The following is a 14,998-nucleotide window of genomic DNA, read 5'->3' on the forward strand; positions in this document are numbered from 1 at the left end:
AAAAAAATGTGCTATTCACTCACACATTCACATTCACACTGATGAAAGAAGGAAAGCTAGAGATGTGGCTTTATGGCTTACAAAAGCTGGTCGTCAGTGATTTATGCTTTTAAGTTTCACTTGGTGTACAAGTTGGCAGTGCAAAATGTTGCTGTTTAAACATCTCCGATACATTTATGGATCGGAGATGTGAGACTGATACTTGTCTGTTCTTCCTCCCTGTTACCTAAATGAACCTTTGTTTAGGCGTTGCCAGTGTGCCCCATCCAGGCATCATGCGACGCTGCTTCAAAGGAAGAGAATAAAGAAAAGAACAGATATGTGAACATCCTGCCATGTAAGTCACATTAATAAAGCAGTGTAACTATACTCTCATATACATAAGTAGGATGGGAAGGACTGTGGGGCACCAAGGCTGGTAAGAATTAGGATGAGCTTAGCTTCACTATGATCTGTGCATATCTTCTTTTTTGCTGTTCGCTCATATGTCCCCTGCTTTCTCTCTCAGATGATCACTCCAGGGTGCATCTTTTGTCTCTGGAGGGAGTCCCCGACTCAGATTACATCAATGCCTCCTTTATAAACGTCTGTATCACATCTCTTCCATATCGTATTACCTCATATTAAGTAAATTTCTGCTTTAAATATGATGTCCTCTCATCCCAATTTCTCTTTTCAATCTCCATCTTTTGCAGGGCTACCAAGAGAAGAATAAGTTTATTGCAGCTCAAGGTAAGGTCGACACCTGCATTGTGACAGAAACAAACTGTGCTGATGTTCATTAATAAACTTGAATATTGATCATCTTTAATGCTGTATCTATCTATCTGTATCTCTCAGGGCCAAAGGAGGAGACAGTAAATGACTTCTGGAGGATGATATGGGAGCAGAACACAGTCACCATTGTCATGGTGACCAATCTCAAGGAAAGAAAAGAGGTAGGAAAGCGGGAGTTAGTAGGATCATGATGATGTTTGCGTTAAGATAGAATAGGCACATATATATACAGAGTCAAGATGGTTAGTTGTGCGTTTCAGTGAAACCAGTGCTTTGTTGCAGCTCTAAAACAGTAGTGGCCTTTAGCAGCAAAGGGGCAACCTTCTTCATAGGTTAATGTTTCAGAAAAGCGAAGAAAAAAAATGTGTAACTGGCAGTGTAATGTTAGCCAGAGCTAGTAAAATATTGCATTTTGGCAATACTTTCACCAGTTAAAGGGCACTGTGTATGGTATACAAGGTTGTAGTTTTGAGGAGTGGCACTATGCAACCCCAGTGGTCTTGCAGTGTAAAGCATTTGGGGATGTATAAACCCCAAAAACAGCAATGGGTTCACTGAGGCAAAGGCAAAAAAATATTAGAAAGCAGATTCACGTAGCACAACACAACAACATCCAAACCTGCCATCCCTAAACTGTAAGAGAGAATGATGTTATGTATTTAGTCAAAGATCTGCAGACTGTTTATGTGTGTGGTGTGAGTGTGCTCAGTCCCATATCTGTTTTCTCTCATTTTAGTGCAAGTGTGCCCAGTACTGGCCGGACCAGGGCTGTTGGACATACGGGAACATTCGAGTATCTGTAGAAGACACAATGGTTCTGGTGGACTACACCATCCGCAAGTTCTGCATCCAACAGGTACCGCAAATATCTCATTAGTTGTTTATTCAGTGTTAAAATGTTCATCCAAGCAAACCCAAAACTAATTTAGAAATACATATGCTGTCGTTTCATTTTGAGTGACATATATGGAAACCTTTGTGGTGTGTTCTATGGTCTGGCTTGTTTGTCCCTCAGGTGGGAGATGTCTCTGGGAAGAAGCCTCAAAGGCTTATCACCCAGTTCCACTTTACCAGCTGGCCAGACTTTGGGGTACCCTTCACTCCTATTGGAATGTTGAAGTTCCTTAAGAAAGTCAAGGCCTGCAACCCACAGTATGCCGGGGCCATTGTTGTTCACTGCAGGTAAGTGGCTGGGTGCCTTTCACTAATCTTTGTGTCTCACTGTATTTTTGTTGTGTCTTTGCATGCCACACACAACTCACATAATTATTTTTGTCTGTCAGTGCGGGCGTGGGGAGGACAGGTACCTTCATCGTGATCGATGCCATGTTAGACATGATGATCGCGGAGAGGAAGGTGGACGTGTTTGGCTTTGTCACCAGGATAAGAGCTCAGCGCAGTCAGATGGTTCAGACAGATGTAAGTCCAGAGTTGATACGTACCATACGGTATAGGTTAACAATCACAGTATACAAGTATGAAAGAAACATATGTGAGACTGATTCTCTTCACGTTCTCTCTCCCACAGATGCAGTATGTTTTCATCTTCCAAGCGTTGTTAGAGCACTACCTGTACGGTGACACAGAACTAGAGGTGACCTCTCTGGAGTCCCACTTGGCTAAACTCTATGCCCCCTCACCTGGAGCTGGCTGCAGTGGACTGGAGGCAGAATTCAAGGTCTGTCTTTTTATTTTATTCTTCCAAAGTGACATTATTCTCCATATCTAATTTCCTGCTACTGCAAACATGTCCTTTACAGTTTATGTTACAAATAAATAGCTTTTCATTATATTCTCATGATTTCTAGAAACTGACATCCATCAAGATTCAGAATGACAAGATGAGAACAGGCAACCTGCCAGTCAACATGAAGAAGAACAGGGTCCTCCAGATCATTCCATGTGAGTGATGCAGTCGTAGGTGTGAGGTGGTGGTGTATTCAGTGTGACTGTGTCTGCATGCAGAGAGGAATGCCTTGTTGCACATAATGAAACTACACATGTATGAGTTCTTAAAGCTTTTATTCAATCAAGGTAAATACCTCTCCTTGTGTCTAACAGACGAGTTCAACAGAGTGATCATTCCAGTGAAACGTGGAGAGGAGAACACAGACTACGTCAATGCCTCTTTCATTGATGTGAGTGTAAAAGAGCCTGGATTAGAGTGGATCATTTCATTTCATTAATGCAAGCAATCGATCAGGTGTTTTAAGTCTGCCCCTCTCTCTTTTCTCTTTTCCTTTTGGACATCACTTCCTGTACTCTCCTCCACCCGGTCACAGGGCTACCGTCAGAAGGACGCATACATGGCGAGCCAAGGTCCCCTGCAGCACACCATAGAGGACTTCTGGAGGATGATCTGGGAGTGGAGGAGCTGCTCCATAGTCATGCTCACTGAGCTGGAGGAAAGGGGCCAGGTGTGTGTGCGTGTGTGTGTGTGTGTGTGTGTGTGTGTGTGTGTGTGAATACAAACACCAGTATTAGATATCAGGTCAATAAGTGGCTAAAATAGAACATTGATTTTAGGGTCAATGCTAACTGGATGCCAGCAGTCTTGTGTAACATGTATATAAGGTGGTTTATTTCAGGGCATTTAATTAAATGTGACATAAATTATTATCAGCCAAGATTTCCGGTGCTACAATGAAGAGTAAAAATAAACTTCTAGGGTCTGTTGAAGCTCTTCAGTCGTACCAGTGAATCATCCTTCATGGCCAGAATTGGATGTTTTCGGTTATTTCCAGGAAACATGGTGGATTTGGTGTCAGTTTCTTTCTTTGCTCATTATTAATGAGCTGGAATGAGTTTGTCTCAGTAATGACCACTGCTATTTAGACATCTAGGTACTTAAACTACACTGGGCCTACACAATAAAAATGAGCATAGCTTTAGGATGTTGTTATGCTGTGTTATTTGAGTTTTCCCCTCTTTTGTCCTTTAGGAAAAGTGTGCTCAGTATTGGCCCAGTGATGGAGCAGTAGTCCACGGGGACATCTCCATAGAGATTAAAAGGGAGGAGGAGAGTGAGAGCTACACAGTGCGTGACCTTCTGGTCACCAACAACAGGGTAAGAAAGAGCTCAATGAAAGGCATCAGAAGTTGTAGCAAACGATGGAAACTATAGCAGCTGACACTGTGTTCTTTAAATGACTTGTATCCTTTTCATCACCTATCTGTCTAGGAGAACAAGGCCCGAGCAGTGCGTCAGTTCCATTTCCACGGCTGGCCAGAGGTGGGCATCCCCACTGACGGTAAAGGCATGATCAACATAATCGCTGCAGTGCAGAAACAGCAGCAGCAGTCTGGCAACCACCCCATCACAGTGCACTGCAGGTAAGATGCAATAAACACACGCAGTCACATGAACATTACCCTTTCAACTTCCGCCAGTGTTGGAAGATGCCAGGAAACATTCAAACAGTCATTGGCTCTCATGGAAATGCTACTGACAATGTGCGTCTTGAGTTTGTTGCTCTTTAAATCACAGGAAAAAACATCTCGTAAGAATTGTTCTCCTCTTCCTTGACTGCGCCCTGAAATGTCTGTATTATTTGGGCAGCAGCTGATTGCGGCGAGTGTGTTGAAGTTTACAGTTGTGGCCGTGTGTGTGTGTGTGTGTTTACAGTGCTGGTGCTGGCCGAACGGGGACTTTCTGTGCGTTGAGTACAGTTCTGGAGAGGGTGAAGGCAGAAGGCATCCTGGATGTCTTCCAGACGGTGAAGAGCCTCAGACTGCAGAGACCCCACATGGTGCAGACACTGGTAAGGCCCCATAAACACTATACCATTCAGCCTAACAGGCAGCTAGTTTAGTTTTGACATGGAGTGAAAGTGACGTTTGCTTTCCCACAGTGGCTATCTTTATTTCTGATTGAAATCATCCTGATTCCAGTTTAAGTGTTTACATGGACATTAAATAAAAGGATCTGAAAAAATATATGAAGTCCCAAAGTGGTTCTGCCCACTGTAGAGTGTTGAATCAGATGGAAATATAACAGAAGAGCAGAGTATTCTTTCTGGCTTTTAGAAACACTGAATGTATTCAGTAAAAGAAGGAGGCCCCACGTTTTCAACAGCATCATCCATCTTTTCAAACACTTGTTTGAACAACTCGTTGTTTTGCTACCACCCTGTTTTTGTCTCTCCTGGAAACTCATCAGGTCACCTGATGTTTACTCCAGGTGGTGTAAACATGGACAGAAAGGTTGTATTAATTCCCAGAGAGAATCAATCAGATCAGGTATCTATGTGGTTATTAGACACTACTATTTTCAAATGAGGGGGTACCACCACCTCTCTCAAATCTGTTGAAAATTCCTTCCAGACACAATTCTGATGAGGCTGTTATTGTGATTGTTAGTGGAATAATAGTGTCCATGTAAATGCAGCAATTTACAGAGGCTGGATATGATAAACCGCTACTTCTGTAATTCATTCATAATAAAATACGCATTTTGGAAACATTATCATATCCAGCCTCTGTAAATTGCTGCAAAACTCTTAATCTTTTTGTATTCATTGCCTCTGTTACTGATTGTAGTTTGTGAAAAAAGCTAAAAATACTGACCGTTAAGCAGATTATATTTGACAGTAGTTTGTTATATTATTCATGTAATTAACCAATAATCATTTCTTCCTCTGAAACCAACAGTTGTAAACAGATATCAAAGACTTACCTGTCAAGAATTCTAGCTTAGGTTAGCATTAGACCAAATGGGGAAAAGGCCTGGACATAAATACACTGCCTGACCAAAAAAAAGTCAAAAAATAAATAAATAAATCACACACTCTAATATTTCTTTGGACCGCCTTTAGCTTTGATTACATCACACATTCTCTGTGGCATTGTTTCAATAAGCTTCTGCAATGTGACAAGATTTATTTCCATCCAGTGTTGCATTCATTTGTCACCAAGATCTTGTATTGATGATGGGAGAGTCTGACCACTGAGCAAATCCTTCTCCAGCACATCACAAAGATTCTCAATAGGGTTAAGGTCTGGACTCTGTGGTGGCCAATCCATGTGTGACAATGATGTCTCATGCTCCCTGAACCACTCTTTCACAATCTGAGCCCCATGAATCCTGGCATTGTCATCTTGGAATATGCCCATGAACATCAGGGAAGAAAACATCCATTGATGGAATAACCTGGTCATTCAGTATATTCAGGTAGTCAGCTGACATCATTCTTTGGGCACATAATGTTGCTGAACCTAGACCTGAGCAACTGCAGCAACCCCAGATCATAGCACTGCCCCCACAGGCTTGTACAGTAGACACTAGGCATGATGGGTGCATCACTTCATCTGCCTCTCTTCTTACCCTGATGCCATGGTTCCCCACTATCCTTCCAGTTTTTAATAATGTGTTGGACAGTTCTTAACCCAGTTTTAGTAGTTTCTACAATCTCCTTAGATGTTTTCTCTGCTTGATGCATGCCAATGATTTGACCCTTCTCAAACAGACTAACATCTTTTCCACGACCACAGGATGTGTCTTTAGACATGGTTGTTTAAGAAATGAGAAGCTACTCATTGGATCAGTTGGGGTTAAATAACTTGTTGCTAGCTGAAAGATAATCACCCATGCAGTAATTATCCAACAGGAGGCTCGTACCTATTTGCTTAGTTAAATCCAGGTGGTGACTTTTTTTTTGGCCAGGCAGTGTAAATCCACTTACCAGCACCTTTCCAACTTGTTTATTTCATATGAAAACCAAACTGTAAGAAGGGAGCAGGAAGTACTTAAAATACACCTAAAATGTTTAAGTATTCTTTTTATTTATAGATGGAAATGCAAGTTGGATTTTTTCGGAAGGTTTCGAGAAGTTTGCTTGCAAATGCTTAGATGTTATAAGTACATATTTGATTTACATTTGTGTATATTCTCCTGAGTTTGATACACAATCTCCAGCTGTGTGATGATTCTGCACTAGCTGAGGGAGTGTTGGTAAAGTAATATGTTGGTAATTCCAGCTGTTTCTTCTGTCCCGTCCCCAGGAGCAGTATGAGTTCTGCTACAAAGTGGTCCAGGAATACATCGATGCTTTTTCTGACTATGCCAACTTCAAGTAGGGACCTGCCCTGGATGGATGGAAAGATGGATTTCCACGTACGCTTCATACAAACATACAGAACACACACATACGATGCCACGCAGAGAGCTGCATACTCCCATCTGATGGATCGTTTAAAAAGACTCATCACGGCTTGATCCGTGGATGGGATGAACTGCCCGGAGGAAAAGGGAAAAGAGGTCTCCGCCCGAATAACAGGGCAGCGTAGTTGGACACAGAAAATAACTGAGATGCCTTCTTGAATATTTTGTAATGTTGTTAATACGACCCTTCACCCCTACTTTGCTTTCCATCTTCACTCCCCACATGTATATATACTTACTACTGTGTTGCATCTTATTACTTTGGTTTTAGACACAGTTTTAAGTTTGGCTGCATTTTTGGGTGGCACGTGTAATGTATTTTATTGGTATATATATAAATATATAAATATATATGAATATAAATCTAATGCTTTGGTGGCTAATGTGCAACATCCAGAGTCAATGTGAGGATGTTTGGATTTTCTTTTTAGGGACAGATACTTAAAACACTTGACTTTGCCTGAGCCAGCTGTAGCAACGTGTGTATGTGTGGTAGCAGAAGTTTCCACATTTACCGTCAAACCCCCGGACTCACTATCAGACATTCACTCAAAACCGGTCAGCGTTTTGTCTTTACACACACTTCGTCGCGGCAAACAGAACGGTTTTAAAAGCCGCTTAAAATGTCACTCCCTTAAGTTGCATTGGTTCAGGGGTCAGAAGCTCTGTGGTGTAGCTCATAGTCTCAGGTTTTCACGTACACACACAAGCATACACACTAAACACCAGGAGCCAGTCATTATTTTTGAGCATGTGTGTGTGTGTTTATTTGAACTGGAGCATAAGCTGACAGAAAAGACTCTGGTGTGTTTTAAACATCGCTGTCTTCTGTCCGCTGACTGCCAAACTCCTTCCATTTGGTCACGTAGCTTTGGAGTCTGAGAATCTTAACCAACCACATTTAGACATTCAGAATATCACTGTCTGATAATCAGTAGTTAACAGATTCCTGCGCTACAAGAAAAAAATATATTCCAGTAAATTTAATTCATTATTCTGTTTAAAGATGTGTTGCAGTATCAGCAGCGGTGCTGATCGCGTTGACAAGCTGAATAACAATCACAACTAACTCCATCTTGGCGTCGCTAGCAGCAGATCCCATACACCTGGCATGTTTCTCTTCTTGTTTACAGACACGCGTCAGTATTTCTTATAGATTGTATTTTCCGTTTCATTAGAGTCCTCTGAGATTAATATGTCATATTAGCGTACCGTCACTCCTTAAAGAACGTCTCCCTCTTATTCCCCATCACTAATACTGATGTCGAAGAATGCTTCTTTTTATTCGAATGCTGTTACTGACATGTTCCTCACGGGTGGATAGATTGTTACTTTAATAGAGGAGGTGTGCCATGTGATGTTTGCTCTGATTTCTCTCTTCTTTTTTTTTTTTTTTGGTCCTGTGAGGACACTCAGACTTGAACTACAGTGTTTTTCATTTTATCTGAGGTCTGAGGTCCCTATCAAGGCCGTGCCCTCTGTGATTGTAATAAAAGATGAATGATGTCAGTTAACCGCAGGGCTTCAGGTCAGCCCTAATTTCAACTCGGTCAGCTCAGGAAATGACTGATGACGGGATTGTTTAAATTGACTAATTGAACAAATTCACCTCCACAGCTGACCTACACGTCTCTAGTGGGGTATTCATTACCTCTCAGCTGGATTTTAATTGACGTTAATCATTTACCACATTTAAAAATAATTTCCTGTAAGCTATTTGAATCTTGATGTAACTGAAAACAGCTCTGTAAGTGTGCATAATCTAACACTCCTTTATGTAACTTAAGAAAGTAAGGAGCACAATCATTTTTAATTTATTGATGGTGGCTGTTGTGTAAAGGTACATGCTGAATTTTGAGGACGGGTGATTGCATCCGCGTTGATTGTTTGAAGACTTGAGCACTATCTGCACCGAAAGCAAAGCCGTTAAAAGTCCACAACCAAATGAGAGAGTGCTATATATGAACTCTTGAGAAGCTCCTTCAGGTCTCAAAACCCCAGTTAAAGCCTTCTGCGAGCCCCCTCTTTGGGCTTAAAGTAGCAGATGGGTGCATTGACCAGTCACTGAAATTGTTGGCCATTTGTGCATCTTCATGTCAGGTCTTTCTTTTCATTCCAAAGCATCACAAGTGCCCGCATTGTTAGTTAGGTGCCATTATGTTCTTCCTTTATTTACGTCGTCACTTGTCGGGTCTTTATTGGATAGAGGAGGGGGTGCTTAGCTGTTGCGTGCGTGCTTAAATTATGTGGGTTTTGTAGTGTGTAGTGTTTGAATCGCGTGATCACGACGGCCCACTGCAATTTGACAGCAAAATATGACACTGTGCCAACCCACAAGACCCGTTGTTACGCTACTGTAGTGGAGTTTAAAAAAAGAAAAAGAAAGAAAAAGTGCCTCAGTGGTAGGTTTTAAAACATTCATTCTTCAACTCTTTCCTTTAGTATGTGGGATTCACTGTCATCCTTTCTGTTTGATTAACTCTATACATTTCCTGTCATCGCCTGCAGGTCAATAACAAAAGTTTTTTGCGTGGCAAATCAAGGGGGTCACTGATCTTTATTTTACATTCCCTGTAGGTGCATATTTGTGTTTTCCTTGACTGTGCAGACCAAACTAACATTGGGGCCCCTTATTAACGAGTTCCAGTTCAATTTATTGGCTTAATTTCATTCCATATCAGCTGAATGTGGGATCCATGACAAGTAATCAGTTGTGGGTACCTAAATGTTGAGCATCTTAGAGATTTTTCCCACGATAAATATAGCTCTTTTTTTTTCGCCAAGGGAAATTTGTCGTCCCCGTTCTATCCCTTTATTCGTGGAGCGTTTTGATTACCTCTCCACGTCGAGGGAGAGAGACTAGATAAACCAGAGTCCGGCTTCCCTCTCCTCGCCACCTTTTATATGTCCTTTGTGTCTCTTGTCCCGCTCCACTCACGGCTGTCCACTTACTCCTTTGTTTCCCTTTGTCCTTGGCCCATCGTTCCCAGTGGTCCACACCCATTCCCCTATTGTACATAATGTAATGTTATTTATATTTCATTCCTGTCTGCCGCCTTGCTTATTTTATTTTCTTCTCCCCCCCTTTATTATGATTTTTATTTTTTAAAGATGTATATTGAACTGTATCGGGACCATTTTGAAATGTATTAGAGATTTGTTTTGTTTTGTTTTTTTGCCCATTTTTAATTTGGTATAATTGTCTTAAGCAAATCCTATTTTTTAATTTTCCTAAGTTTGTTTCTAGTGTTTTGTTATTCAACATTTGAATATATGTATATATAATTATATATATGATAAAATTATATATAATTATATAATGCCAAATGGCCTTTCTAAGCAAGATACTGTTCAAACCTAATAAAGTGCTTCAGATTTTAACATCCGTCCGTTTTTATTATGGCTTCGAATACGTTACAAAAGAGAAGTGAGGATACGTCACACGTGTCAAATGGAAGCGCCGTCTTTCCTGGCGACAACGTGGCGCTCATTACAGCTCCCTTCTCAAAGAAGACAGATGGGACGGGTTCAAAATAATTGCCGATCGTTTACGTGCCTTATAGATCAGGCAGTCCTCTTTAAGCGTTGCTCATGAAGGGTTTTCGGTCAGTGTTTAACCTTTCACCTTCAATCAAACGTCAGGGGGCTTTTGGTACCAATCAGTTACTAAACTGTAAAATATTTAGTGTTGCTATTGAGATGTTTGCGTAAAAAGAATGAGAAGCAACAACTGCAGTTGTGAGAAACGTTATGTCTACATTAAGGTAGATTACTATTGGTCGATCAGGAATAACATTAAAACCACTGACAGGGGAAGTAAATAACATTGATCATCTTGTGACAATCCAGTGTTCTGCTGGGAACCTTTTGGACCTGACATTCATGTGGATGTTACTTAGACATGTAGCACCCACCTAGACCAGACCAGGCACCCCCACCCCATAGCAATGACACTCCTTGATGGCAGCAGCCATCCCCAGCAGGATGCAGCCTGACACAGGCACACACACAAAAACGGTTTAGGAACAACTCAAAAAAACGTGAAAAACAGCACAAGGTGTTGACCTGGCCTCCAAATTCACTAGATCCCAAACTGATCAAGTGTCTCCCCTCAACCCAAAGGCCCTCCACTAACAACACTCTGTTCTGACACCACAGGACACCCTCAGAAGGCCCATGTCCATTCTCTGATGAGTCACAAATGTTGCAGGCACAAGGGAGACCTACACAATATTAGGAAGGTGGTCATAATGATATGCCTGACTGGTATACACATTTATTATGTATACATTTACATTTATTATATAAAGGGATGACAGCATGCATTCCGATGTACATGCGATGTAAAGTTTATTGCTCAGCCTGTAAAAAAACAGTATGTTCTCTGAGGTTCTGGATGCACTTCCTGTTTTTTTTTTCTTTTATAGCATTAATGATGTCATCTGGGCCTTCTCCATATGTGCAAGAGAGTCAACATCTTAACATGTGGTAAGCATTACAAACTAAAGAAACAGGAAGAACTGGATATTTAGGAGAAAGAGGCGCAAGGGGCTAAGGACTGCTTTATATTGTTTAAAAACTAGCTCACTAATAAGGACTGCGCCACATCAGCAAGAAGAAAAGTTTGTAATGGCGAGGGATGAATAATGGAAAGGTTGTCTGGTCAGGCTGATATGAGACAAGAAGAGTCAGGGTGGGCTTTGAAGCGACAACAGGCCAAGCAGGCTAATGGAGCCCACAAGTTTCCTGAAAAGAACAGACACGAAAAGGAAGGAAAAATCACATTAATTGATTTGAAGAGGGATTATCAGGGTAGGTAATAACCTTTTCTAGGATTCGTTCAAAAGGCGTTTGAAACTGGAAAAAGAGTGCACGAGTTCAGAATATCTCCCCAGGGGACAGATCATAGCGTTCATAATAATATTTATGTAAATGAAAGAGGGTACTCATGTTTAAAGCATGAATTATGGGTCATCAGTTTTAGAACATTATCTGATGTCTAAAAGATGAGGGTGGGAGGGAGGTGCCAAAATTACATAATCATGTAACAAGCAGTTGCAAGGAGTATGAAGGGCTGTTTGAGGAAAAAACATGTTTATTTAGCTCCCTTTGGGAGATGTAGGATCACTTTACTCATTCCAAAGCATCTGATGCTTCCATTTTGATCATTTTTTCCCTTGATCTCTGTCTTGGAAGTCTAGCAACTTTGTGAAAGTGCAATGCCAAACTTCTGCTGTGCCCCTTTAAGATGGAAAGTATTAGGAAAACCTTTGATGAACTAAAAAACTACTTAGTCAAAGTCAAAATGGTGTTATGAAACAGGGATATTCATTCATTCATTCATCATCTTCTGTACCTGCTTATTCCTGTTAAGGGTCGCGGGGTTCTGCTGGAACCTATCCCAGCTGTCATCGGGCGAGAGGTGGGGGTACACCCTGGACAGGTCTCCAGTCTATCTCAGGGCTAACACACAGAGACACAGACAACCATTCACACTCACACTCACACCTATGGCCAATTTAGAATCACCAATGAACCTAATGAGCATGTCTTTGGACGGTGGGAGGAAGCCGGAGTACCCGGAGAGAACCCACGCAGACACAGGGAGAACATGCAAACTCCACACAGAAAGGCCCAGTCGGCCCACGGATTCGAACCCGGGACTTTCTTGCTGTGAGGCATCAGTGCTAACCCCCTCGACACTGTGCCACCCGAAACCGGGATAATTCAACTTATTAACCCAAAAGAGATTCACACCCCTGTTCTGTATACTATAAGCTTGAACACATTTTAGTAGTTCACTGAGATAAAATAGTGTTGCTACAAACATTACTCATGCATACTAAATAGTAGACTAAAATTAAATTTCTCCAAAATAAGCCGTACTTGTGAAATGATCTCCAGAATGTACTGAATGTATTCAGGTTTATCTCACTGGTTTCTAACTCTGTAACTGTTATTACCCGACACTGACAGGTAATCTACAACCATGCATCACTCCTCATCAGTGACAGAGATCAGTGATGAGTGAGATCACCTCACTTCAACCTATCCCTTGCACTGAACAGTTAAGCTTGCAGATGAACTGAGTCACCACATTGCGTTGTCAATCACCTCCTGGGGAAGGACTGGCTCTGCAGTGAAACTGTGAAACGCAAACACCCTTTACTCTCTAACTGAGATCAATGTCATCAGTGACCTGTTCAGGAATCCACTGTGTTTGTTCCTTCACTGAGTTTGCCCTGACTGAGGGGTCAACAGGATCACTGTGGTCAAATCAGATGTGGAAAATAGGAAATAGGAGCTACTGTGTTTTAACACATGAAGAGCGCATACATATAGTTTGATCTAGGAAATACTGTCTATAAGCTCTTCAGACAGGACCCAGTCCACATAAGGCAACAATTGATGCTTGATTGATACAGTCTGCCACTACACTAATTCATGTAATGACTTGAATGTCCTATTCAACCAGAGTGACCGTATGTGGAGGTGGACACCGGTGATGCATGAGAGCAGATGAGCATCCCAGGGGTGTCAGAGCTGTTTGCAGGTGATAATTGGAATTGGCCAGGTCCTCTGCCCCTCTTGTCCACAGGAACGACTCATTTCACCCCTGGGGACAGAGGGACCAAAGGGGTCACTGATGGGTGGGGCATATAGAGAAAGATGATGGAGATGTGTGTCGGGGGGCGCTTCTGGACTGGTACATATATTGAGAAGGAGGACGAGGGTGTTGAGTATGTCTTCGGTGAAATACTTGTGAAAGTGTGTGATACTGAGAACTGTAGGGTCTGACCAGCTGGAGAACAGTCAGGCTGAGCTTCTGCAGACACACTGAGGGACACCCGTGCTGACAAAGCTGTGAAAGTTGAAACTAAGGTAAGGACACTTAATGACACTTAGTTTTACTGTACTCTGTCTAAACCAGGGGCTACCTGGAACTTGTACTAGTCTTTTTAAAGGGAGCATTATAATTTTAGGGGAAAAGTCAAATAATTATATTAATATAACATCATTTCAGCATCATACTTGGATGTTTGAGTGATTTATGAAAACTGGCAGCAAAATATTCCAATGCAAGTACTTTTTTGAAAGAAATGACACTGTATATGGTATCATTGAAGAAATTGTTGAGATGTTATTGCAGGAAGAGCAAAATTTTCTCAAAATGAAGATAATAATGACCTTTAACCTTTACTTGTATAGCGATTTTCAAGACATAGTTACAAAGAACTTTGGAGACAAAGACTAAATAGTACATAGAGTCACAAGACCTGATGACCTCCTGAAACAGTAAAATAAAAGTGATTAAGAAAAAATAGAGAACAGATTTACTTCTGAAAAAGCCTTCCTGTAAAAGTACATTTTGAGAAGGGGAGATGTGCAGGGGCAATCAATTTCGAGAAAGAGCATCTCATAGTCTGAACTACATGTAACTGAGTGTCCATCTTTGCTTTTAAGTGGGAGTATCATGTGCATATCTCGGCTGGTTTTGCTGATGGGGCTGCTTCTCTGTGTGGGGGCTCAGCTGTCCCACGCCCAGCACTGGTCCCATGGTTGGTATCCCGGAGGAAAGCGGGAGCTGGACTCCTTCGGCACATCAGAGGTAGGCATCGTTTAGTTCTTTAACCGAGCAGCTTCTGTTCATATTCTGAACCTCAACGTCTTTGCTTCTCAGATTTCAGAGGAGATTAAGCTGTGTGAGGCAGGAGAATGCAGCTACTTGAGACCCCAGAGGAGGAGCATCCTCAGAAACATTATTGTAAGTGAACGGCAAACAGCAAAACCTTATTAAAAATAATAATAATAAAGCGTGTTTCAATCTAATGCCATGCTAAATAACTATTTTCACAGCTGGAGGCCTTGGCCAGGGAGCTCCAAAAGAGAAAGTGACAGCTTTTCATCTTAAACTGCTTTTGTACCCAGTGACCCTCTTCTTCTGTATCTGTGTCTTGACATGATTCTGTGATCTTGTGATATGTTATATTTCTCAGTAAATTTGTTTTCCAGCTTTGCACTGTTTTTCCTTGTGGCATACAAATGTGGAAATTACAATGA

The 14,998-nt window shown here is 41.6% G+C and overlaps 2 protein-coding genes across 2 annotated transcripts in view; both read left to right on the forward strand.

Moving 5' to 3' along the window:
- The window catches only part of ptpra (protein tyrosine phosphatase receptor type A), a 28,693-nt gene extending 18,381 nt beyond the window's left edge, over positions 1–10,312 (forward strand). The window contains exons 8-22 of the mRNA XM_084543381.1: positions 247–337; positions 509–585; positions 696–732; positions 841–938; positions 1,514–1,633; positions 1,793–1,959; positions 2,061–2,196; positions 2,306–2,455; positions 2,586–2,679; positions 2,839–2,915; positions 3,060–3,194; positions 3,719–3,844; positions 3,959–4,110; positions 4,403–4,538; positions 6,778–10,312. Of these exons, the coding sequence (XP_084399507.1) occupies positions 247–337; positions 509–585; positions 696–732; positions 841–938; positions 1,514–1,633; positions 1,793–1,959; positions 2,061–2,196; positions 2,306–2,455; positions 2,586–2,679; positions 2,839–2,915; positions 3,060–3,194; positions 3,719–3,844; positions 3,959–4,110; positions 4,403–4,538; positions 6,778–6,852 (1,671 nt within the window). The 3' untranslated portion in view covers positions 6,853–10,312. The remainder of the gene's footprint in view (positions 1–246; positions 338–508; positions 586–695; positions 733–840; positions 939–1,513; positions 1,634–1,792; positions 1,960–2,060; positions 2,197–2,305; positions 2,456–2,585; positions 2,680–2,838; positions 2,916–3,059; positions 3,195–3,718; positions 3,845–3,958; positions 4,111–4,402; positions 4,539–6,777) is intronic.
- A 3,946-nt stretch (positions 10,313–14,258) lies between these two features.
- On the forward strand, positions 14,259–14,833 carry gnrh2 (gonadotropin-releasing hormone 2; the record flags this gene model as incomplete). The annotated part of the gene is made up of 3 exons (XM_084543627.1): positions 14,259–14,546; positions 14,619–14,702; positions 14,795–14,833. The coding sequence occupies exons 1-3, from the start codon at positions 14,412–14,414 to the stop codon at positions 14,831–14,833; spliced, it is 258 nt and encodes an 85-aa protein (XP_084399753.1). The 5' UTR covers positions 14,259–14,411.
- Between the last annotated feature and the right edge of the window lie 165 nt (positions 14,834–14,998).

The sequence above is a fragment of the Chelon labrosus genome (assembly GCF_963514085.1).
Source record: "Chelon labrosus genome assembly, chromosome: 4".
In the NCBI taxonomy this organism is placed as follows: domain Eukaryota; kingdom Metazoa; phylum Chordata; class Actinopteri; order Mugiliformes; family Mugilidae; genus Chelon; species Chelon labrosus.